At 45.1% G+C, this 9,748-nt stretch overlaps 1 protein-coding gene across 1 annotated transcript; it reads left to right on the forward strand.

The window, feature by feature from the left end:
• Positions 1 to 5,113: 5,113 nt before the first annotated feature.
• On the forward strand, positions 5,114 to 7,942 carry LOC123443186 (30S ribosomal protein S6). Its single transcript, XM_045119483.1, has 2 exons — positions 5,114 to 5,431; positions 7,545 to 7,942. Exons 1-2 carry the CDS (start codon positions 5,249 to 5,251, stop codon positions 7,815 to 7,817), a joined length of 456 nt encoding a protein of 151 aa, XP_044975418.1. The 5' UTR covers positions 5,114 to 5,248; the 3' UTR covers positions 7,818 to 7,942.
• Positions 7,943 to 9,748: the final 1,806 nt, after the last annotated feature.

Genomic DNA, 9,748 nt, shown 5'->3' on the forward strand with positions numbered 1-9,748 from the left:
AACTGTTTTTCACCAAATCAACCTCTCATATCCATGCATATTCTATGGGAGAGTGATTTGTGTTGAGGAGACTATCTTTAGAAGTACAAGAGCAAGGAGTTCGTTGATTTACCACATCTATTACCTTTTGAAAGGTGGTGCCTCCTAGATTGGTTAGGTGTCGCTTGAGAGCCTCCTACTTCGTGTTGTGGAGTTGAACCAAGATATTTGTAATGGCAAGGAGATTGCCCACTTCGTGAAAATCTACCGTGAATGAGGCTAATCCTCCGTGAACGGAAGGCGTGGTCAGATAGACAAGGCCGCTTCTTAATTTGCTGCATATGCTCAAAGTCATGAAAGATAAGCTCAAAACCGCGAAATGTCCTCGCTAAAACCCATTACCACCAAAATAAATAGAAAGGAAATGCTGTTATCCCGTGCACGTGAGCGCGACAAACCCTTTGCACATTTAGAGTGTTAGACTCCACTAGCCCATTTCCACTTGCCAAATTGCTAGCGGAGGAAGTAGAAAGATGTGCCAATTAGTCCCATGATCCATCTCTATCTAGGCCAAGCCGGCATGCACCTCCATGGGTCGCTAGCTAGCTAGCTGCTTGCTAGCATGGGGATATGCACGAGTGTATTGACGGTTTGGTGCTACGACGATTGTCACTGAATGAATAGTTAATAGGGGTCACAAGAAATATTGCTGCCCAGTCGTTTGCCGCTGCCGCTAAAGATCTCGGGGAAGGTCTCTCTCTCTCTCTCTGCAAGCGCGACTGATGGCAGCAATGGCCACGACACCCGCGCACTGCAGCTCCACCGTGCCTGGATTATGCTGTCCACTCGGTCGTTTTCGAGGCGACTAATGGCGATTTCGGATAACTGCGCAATCTCTAATGTGCCTCCGGGCTACTGGACAAGCGTGGAAAATGACGGCCCACTTGACATGTGGTTTTGTGAGAGGTGTTCTTTTTTCTTTTTCTTTTTGACGGCCTTGTGAGAGGTGTTTGTTCTGCATTGCTCCTCTGTCGATCCTTCGCTTGCCTCTCAACCGTCTATTCCGGCTTAGCCCGATGCTAGAAGGTGCATGATTTCTGGTCCTTGAATTTTTTTACTTTACTGGTTGGTAACAGAGAGCTCTCTACGAGAGAAACTGTGTAACATTGACATGACATCAAATGACACGTTCTGTCAAACCAAAACGTTTGTCTCTGGGCATGCTTTGCATTTTTCACTGGCATTGCGAACTCTCGTGCGGTAGAAAGATGATGCACATGCTCAACAAATCATTGCACCTGTTGACATGTAGCCAGCCATTTCATGGGCCTGCAAAACGCGGCAAGGGTCCGCCCGTGTCAAGCCAACACTCAACCATCTCAAATCTTAGGGCATGTATAATGCATAGCTCTAGAATGATGTCCCGTATGCTATGTAGGATCTGAGGTCAGAAATGTAGGTTCGGATAAAGAAGCAGGTTTCTATGCAGGAGGCGGATGCTTGAAAAAAAAGATGTGGTCCGATGTAAAAAGCTAAAAAAGATGCTTGAAGAGTAGAGATGCATGTGTATTACGGTTTTTATTTTTTATTCTTTGATGAGGCACCCTGATGATAGCTTGCATTAGAAAAAATAAATCAATATAGATGTTTTAAACTATTTTTTATCATGAAGCATCTGTATCCATGTGTCATCGTTGTACGTATCCATGTGTGTCCTTAAGCTGAAGAGAAGAACAGACGCATGTGTTGGCTAGCACGAGAGGAGAGCTCATGCTTTCAGTATGCGTGGCCGAAAATGGATTTGATTCATTCAGGGCCGGGACCAGTACTTGCGCGTTGCAGTGATGGCCAAAAATGGATTTAAGCTTGTACTGTAATCTACTAGTACTCAGCCAGAAATTCAGGGGATGATATTTTCATACTACTGTATTTACCTAGACTAGAAACACCGACTAATAACTTGTCTACCCTGATGCAACAAAATCCAGCACTGTAGGCAGGCGTCCACGCAGCGTCACTCATCATCCGGTGCGTGGCGTGGCCCTCCTGGTACGCAGCGGTCACATGACCTCTCCCATCTAGTCTAGAATTATTGGGAGAAAAAGGTGCTCAATCATGTTGGCATCTTCACTGTCATGTACTACAATCATGTTGGTTTGTAGAAGTACACTACTATTTATGTATGAAGAGTGTTTATTATGGGTTGTCACCTCTTGTCTGGCCATGAAACAAGTGAGCACCGTATTTCTAACCAGAAGCCATATATGCTGTATGTTGCTACTTTTAGAAATAAATATATAGTTTCTTCTTAAAAAACCCATAAAAATAGATGCACCTCAAGTTACAAAAAATAGATACACCTCTGGCTGAGGTCCACATTGTCAATGAAACAGGGACAAAGCCAACACCGAACCCTAGCAAAAGCAGAAGAGCAGTACACCTCAGGTTGAGGTCCACGTTCTGTAGGGGTACACCATGTACACAAGTTCTCTCAGTGTCTCAACCTCTGTCTTATTGCCGTGATGCATCATCGTGCACCCGTCGTCATCACTCATCAGTACTGTACATACGAAGCGGGCCACCACCACCACGCATGCACGCGGACGTGGTGCGCAGTCACCGCGCACGGAGCAGGCGGCCGTTTTTCGCGTACCAACACGTGACTGACTGCGTTAACCTTGCCGGGGCAATAAATTCCGACGATATACAACATTTAAGACAACTCGTGAAGATCGGACCAATGCCAAGAAAAAAAAGCGACGTCGACAGAGAAAGAGAAGATGAGGTCGATGGACCATTCATCGCTGAGCGACCCCACCTGTCCGTGTCGGGTGCGCATCGGCATCGCGGGTATACGGCGGTGATTCGCGGGGCGATTTCGCTGCCGTTCTCTCCGGCGGATGGCACACGACACGAACGCGACGGGAGCTAGCGCCGTCGCCGGCCGGCCCACGGCTTGCCTCAGCCAGCAGGCTCGACGGGCATCTTCTTCTCCGTCGTCGTCGCCGTCGTCGCCGGACGGAGACGTCCGATCAATCCGATGGATGCGGTGAAACAGGGCCGGTGGATTCCGTGGGCGTCTCTTTCCCCGCGGGTAATCTGCGACCGTGACAGGGGGGATATCGTCGTACTGCCACAGCCCCACGGAAAACAGCAGCCTGGCGTGGCTCCGTGGCGCGTACGCGGCGGGCGAGCGTGGCCACCACGGGAGTCATTCGTCCCGGAAATGGACGGACCCGGGCCGTGGGGTCCCCGGGAAATATATACCTGCTCGTCGCGATCTCCGGGGAAAGGGATTCGAGGGGCGCGCGCTTGGCCCGTTGTGCTGCAAGAAACCACACGCCTACGCCCCATGGTGGTGGTATGGTAGAGGTAGTATCACTATCACAAGGAAGTCCAAAGCCTCTTTCTTTTCGAGTTGGATAAAAAATCACAAGCAAGTCCAAAGCTAGTTTGAGAAGCAAAGCCTCAGATATTGGCAAATAAACTAAGCACTCGGCTAAGATGTTGTTTCGCGCTCTGAGCATCTCCAACGCCACCCTCAAACCACCCGTGTGTTTGTCTGGATCATGTGGTTCGTACTGTTTTGTCATCCGACGCGGTATCCTATTCACCTCACGGACGGTTTCAATAAGAATCATCCTTTTTTTGGTAAAAAATTATCAAGCCTGAATGGGATTTATTCTGTTTGTTTAAATTTGTATCAAAAGTTACTAGATGTTTGTGGCTTGGATGACGGGCTTCCTTGTCAGTGTCCGCGGACTCGTCCCTACCAATCCGTGCATGGATATGGTGTTCGATTTAAATATCAGCGTTGGAGAGCCCTTAATAATAACCTCGAGGTAGAGACATGAGGAAAGCTATGCATCGGAACATACTTTTATCTCCTCCCCTGTCATAGCAGAAGAATGTCCAATACACAAGCATGCGTATATATTTTGGGAGAATTCTTTATTTGATCCTTTCTTTCTTAAAATATGTTTCCTTATTTGGCCCAAAGGAAGCCTTTTTTTTTACCTATTTGACACTAAATACTGATATTGTTGCCTATTTGACACTAAATACTGATATTGTTGCCATGGATGAAAGGCAGCTTGGCCAATGCGTGTGCTACGGTCGAGACGCCAAAACTGATTTTATTTCCTTGCCATTTTGTCCGTTTCCCGGTGAATCCCAGGATTTGATCCTGCATACTGTGTAGGCCAGTGTACCAGTATGAGGAAGCATCTACAAGATTCCTGTTAGTTTTTTCTTTCTTCTTTGTTGTTTTCCCTTTTTTTTTATCTAACTATATAAATATTTTTTTAAATACAAATTGTTTTCAAACTTGCGAACCTTTTCAAATTGGTGATCATTTTAGAAATTCATGAGATTTTCTCATATCCGCTAATGTTTTTTACATCCACAAATGTTTTGCGAATTCGTTAATTGTTTCCGAAAGTCATTATTGCTTTTAAACTCATATTTTTTTTGAAATTATCGAAAATAATCATATTCACGAATAATTTTTGAAATTCATAACCAATTTTCGAATTAGTAAATATTTATGAAATTCTTGGTCATTTTTTCAAATTTATGAACAATTTTTGAAATTTGCAACCTGTTTTGAGATTAACGAACATTTTAAAATTCCTTATTAATTTATTTAATTCATGCACACTTTTCAAATTCATGAAATATTTTTGAAGTTCACAAAGAATTTCAAATTCACGAAATTTATTATCGAATTAATGTTTTTTCTTCATGAACTTCTTTAAAATATGGGAACATTGTTTGGATATAACTTTTCTTATCTGTATAACTGGAAGTCATTTTTTTTACCTGGCTAATTTAACCCAACGTCTGAGCTGCACAGAGCTTTTGTTTTTTGTTTTTGAGAAACCAGCAGCAAAGAGTTTTTTATTTTTATTTTTGAGAAGCCAGCAGCACAGTTGTTAAAAAAAAAAGAAGCAGCACAGAGCTAACATGAGCTTGGTTCGCTAGTTGTTGGGCCACCGCGTACGCTACATAGGCACGAGCTGTATGTGCTCTCGGTCCATTTCCGCGCTGGGCCATTTGTCTATGCAACCGCACCTGTCTGCAATTTCCGCTTTCCGGTCCAGTATAGGCCAGAGGTAGAAAAGCCCAAACAACCGTCTGCCCTGCCCAAGTCCGGGTCCCCGAGATCGTCGAACAGAGCGGCGGCGCGGCGGCGGCGTGGTGGGAGAAGAGCCAGCGAGCGCGGGGTTCAGGCTCGCCGAGGGAGAGGAAAGAAGGAGTTCCGGCCAAGATGCCGCTGTACGACTGCATGCTCATGGTGAAGCCGATGGTGACCAAGGAGGCCATCGCGGAGCTCGTGGCGCGGGTGGCGGCGCGCGCCTACCAGCGCAACGGCGTCGTCACCGATCTCAAATCCTTTGGCAAGGTGCACCTCGGCTATGGCATCAGGAAGCTCGACGGCCGCCACTTCCAGGTCCGCCCCGATTCGCCGCTCTTTATTTGTACTCCTCAACCGTAGCCTCGTATCCCCCCCCCTGCGATTTGCCTCGTGACGGAACGGACTGGTCACTATCCGAGTCGTCTGGCTAGATTGATGCGTGTAGGACGAAATGTCTAAGCTGGAACGTGTGTTTCGGCCTTTGGCGTTTTGGTTCTTGATTGACTGCGTGTGGTGCCTTTGACATGCTCGACGAAATGCCCAAATAGGGTTGATCGTCGGCTGTTGGAATGTTTGTGGGCATTGGCCTCTGCATGCTCGGTAGAACGCTCTAGCGGCTAAATTGTGTAGGTTCAGATCATTCTGTTGATCGTAGTTAGTGACACAGTATTACACGACTCAGGAACTCAGGATTCCACTGACCGGGTGGCTCGCGGAGATATGCTGCATGCTGTGATCTGTTTGCTCTGAGTACTGAATAGAAGGGTGTAGCACTTGGATCTTTCACGTTCTGGGGTTTAGAAGTATTCTTGGGGAAAATGGTCAATCGGCAAGTGATCCATGCGAGTCATGAAACGGTAGTATTACCCTTCTGCTCACCCCTTTCTAAGATCCTTCTGGCTGCTATACGTTGGCCACCAACCACAGTTCCAGCGGGCTTGCTTACATACCACTGCCTCCATAAGCCATAAGCTTTAGCTTAGCTGACGCCTCTGCTTCTCCCACCTCCACTACCACACATGGTTCTTTGTCCCAAGCAGTGGCACTAAATTCTTATGCGATTCAGATCGCCAACATAAGCACTCACGTCCCTGTTTTCCTGGACCCCAAATCACTGGAAGTGATGTTGCTTCTTCAAGGTTATTCTCGGCAAGTTTGGGCTTACTTACCATATTGATGTTTCTGAGCCTGACCATGAGAACACTCTTTGTACAGAAGAAGGTTTCAGCGCCTATTATTTTTTTCTACTCCATATCCTTGGAGATCCTTTATTTTGTCATGCAGCCGAATACCACACGCAAGGGCTTTATTCTACATTGAGAACAAGTTTCACTCTTCCCATTGCTTGAGCACACGTGCCATGTTACAATCTTCGCTGTGTGGTCAGCCTGTCTCAGACAGGATGCAAACCTCGAGCATGTTTCGAGGCCTCAGCCCCTAAAATTCTTGATCGCGAGGAGGCTGCTTTGTCGATCTTCGGTTGAGACCTGGCAACGTATTTACCACAAGCATCTAAGCATAGAGGTGCTGGTCAATGTCACAAAGACTATTGCTGAGTGTAACAAAACAATATATTGTTAATTTCTTGAATAAAAAATTAGAGCTATCATGCCTTTCTCGAGTTCCTTTCGCTACAGTCTTCTGAGTGACTGTTATTGAGATTATGATTTTTCTTTCGTCTACAGGCTATCCTTTCTCTCTTATACACCATGTATTTGTATTAGGTGTATCTTCTGATGCAACCTTACTTCTTAAAATTGAATCCGATAGCGAGTCGTTACCTTCTGCGATTTCCTGGCCACTTCTTATGGGAGATTAGTTTGTGAGTTACTGAATAATTGACAGTGGTTGGTTGATTGGTGTGTGTTTAGTAAATGTAAGTTTGACAAATTGTGAACACACGTCTCCAGTATATTTGTATTATCACATCGTCGTCTTTTTAAGTTTGTAGTTTAGTCTTTGTTTTGGAATAACCCGTCAACTGCGACCACACAGCGAGTGTTATATCAGTCTGACTAAGGTTGTAGCTTTCCACCAGTAGCGAATTGTGATGGACCCAGTAGCAGTGTGGGTGTAAAAATGTTTTTCTCCAGAACTCTTCGAATAAACTTTCAATCAAACATTCACAAACTGAAATGCAGCACCCTGAGAATGTAAGTGTAAATATTTCTTTTTTCCTGCTACTCTTTCATAAAACCTTCGATCAAATACTGAGAAAAGTAAAGTACAGCAGCCCCAGAAAATATTTGATCAAAGCAGCTGGGAGGCACACAGATTGCATCTCAGTGTATTTGAGAATTGTTCTTATGCACTCCTGGTTAAGTAATGTTATATTCTGACTGTTGGTCATTGCCATCTTACCTTGCCACTAGTATTATGGGTGATCTCCTGCTTTCCTGTTGTGCTGAAGTTGCCGTTGCGTTTTCAGGGTCAACTTTTGCAAATGACCATGATGGTTCCACCTTCCTTTACTCAAGAACTGCACTATCTAAACAAGGAGGACCGTCTGCTTCGCTGGTTGGTGGTGAAGCACAGAGATGCGGTGTATGGTCTGGAGTTCATCAACGAGGATGACGGGAGGTACGAGATGAACAGTTACCACCGTAACAGTAGTAGCATTCAAGATGACGATGTTGATGAATATGACGCCGATGACGATGACGATGACGATGATGACGAGTACGATGTCGAGGAGGAGTAGATTGGTGTCTCAAGATCTCTCGCAAACTCTATGTGTTGTCTTCCCAATATTTGTTGACTAAAGTAGGGTAACATTTTGAACCATTGAACTTTGCTGTTTTTCAAAACAACCTGGAGCACCTGAAATCTGACTTTGCATGTTTTTCCCATGCAAGCTTCCAATAAGGAACCCATGATCTAATTGGTAGATTATATCATTACTAGGTTTATGATGTGGTACTTATTTGCTTTGTCAGTATCCGTTGTGAAAGAGCATTGCAAAAATATGGGAAACGCTGCATACTCCTGAGTTGTACAACTGGATTGATTACTAATTATTCATCAGCATAGTATGGACAGATGTAATATCCCTGCGGCGAGGGGAAAGTGGGCGAGAAAGATGAGCAGGTGAGGGGAGAAAGTAGGAGGAGGTGAGATACGATTTCAATATCTTATCAAGCATAAACCCTAACAGTGGCATAGGTTTACTGTTTTTCTTTTCTTTTGAAGTTAAGGCCGGTTATAGTGCCGTGTAACTTATAATGCATGACACTAGTCTTAGTTACTACTAGACCTGGGCATGGGCAAGCCGCCTGGCCCAAAAATCCTAAGCCGGGCCGAGCATGATCGTGCCATCGGGCCGGGATTGAGCCTAGAAAGTGAGCCCAACGGATAGACCGTGCCGGGCTTGGACTTGCAAAAACTAATTTTAAACCGTGATTGGGTTGGGCCTACCGGGCTTTTTCGGCCTTGGGCTGGACTCAGGCCTAATTTATTAAACCCGACGGTTGGGTCGGGCTGGGCTTGGGCCTGTTTTTTAGTTCGGGCTTTCTCAAGCCCGGTCTGAAACCAGGCCCGGCTTGGGGTATGCCCAGGTTTAGTTACTATCTTTATAGTGTAAAGTAACATAATACTAGTGTCATACATGGGTTTATTTATTAGTTTATAATAAATTCATCTTTTATCGAAAAATGCTATGTTACAGTAACATATTAACATATTACGTTATTTTAAATATCTCTCTTCTTATTAACTACATGACACATAAGCAATTTCTTTTGAAATGCGATTATGTATTAGCTAAGTTACTCCCACTATGACCAGTTTAACTAGAGACTTTATTCAAAATTCAAAACAAAAGGACTACAAAGGATATCAGGTAATGTATGTGACATCCTCGACTTTTGCTATAGTGATGATTGTAATTAAGCGACAGTGATCCCGCGCTAATGATGCCACGTCATCGTTAATTATATCAATGATCTCGTGTTGGTTGAAACCGAATCAAAGTTCGAAACTTAAAATTAAAGTCGGACGAGAAAAGATTCTATGTTGTTGAAATAATAACGTCGGAGAGCTATAAAGATTACCTAGCGAAGTATAAAAATGAATCACGCACTTCTGGAAATATTGGTAATCCTAATATATTTAGAAGTGGAGCTTTAAATAAAATAGAGTAAAGAAATATAGTAAATGAAAATAAATAAATAAAAGAAAGGATTAAAAGTATATATAGTAAATTATAAAAGAAAGTAATAGAATTGAATAATAAAAAGAATTAGATTTAATAATAAAAAGAAAGTATTTAAAAAAAGAAAAAGAAAAGGAACCCCCCACCCCGTGGCCCAACTCGGCCTAGTGGCCCAGCCGGCCAGGCCACAGTCACCCACCGAGCAAACCCTAGCGAACCCCCGGCCCCCCCGCTCCCCAGCTGCCGTCGCCAGGGGCGGTCGGTCGCCACCACCCTCGAGGGGGTCCCTACCCCAGCGCCCCCACGTGTCCCCAACCCCTCGTGGGGGCTCCACACCCCACCGACGCCTCCTGTTCCTGCCCAGATCGGACCCTCCCACCGACACTTCCCAAGCCCCACCCACCTCTCGTTTCCCTCTCGGTACTCCACCACGAGCTCCCAGACCCCCCCACAATCGAGCCTCCTTCTCCTCTCACACCCCC

This window comes from Hordeum vulgare, chromosome 3H (assembly GCF_904849725.1).
Source record: "Hordeum vulgare subsp. vulgare chromosome 3H, MorexV3_pseudomolecules_assembly, whole genome shotgun sequence".
NCBI lineage: Eukaryota > Viridiplantae > Streptophyta > Magnoliopsida > Poales > Poaceae > Hordeum > Hordeum vulgare.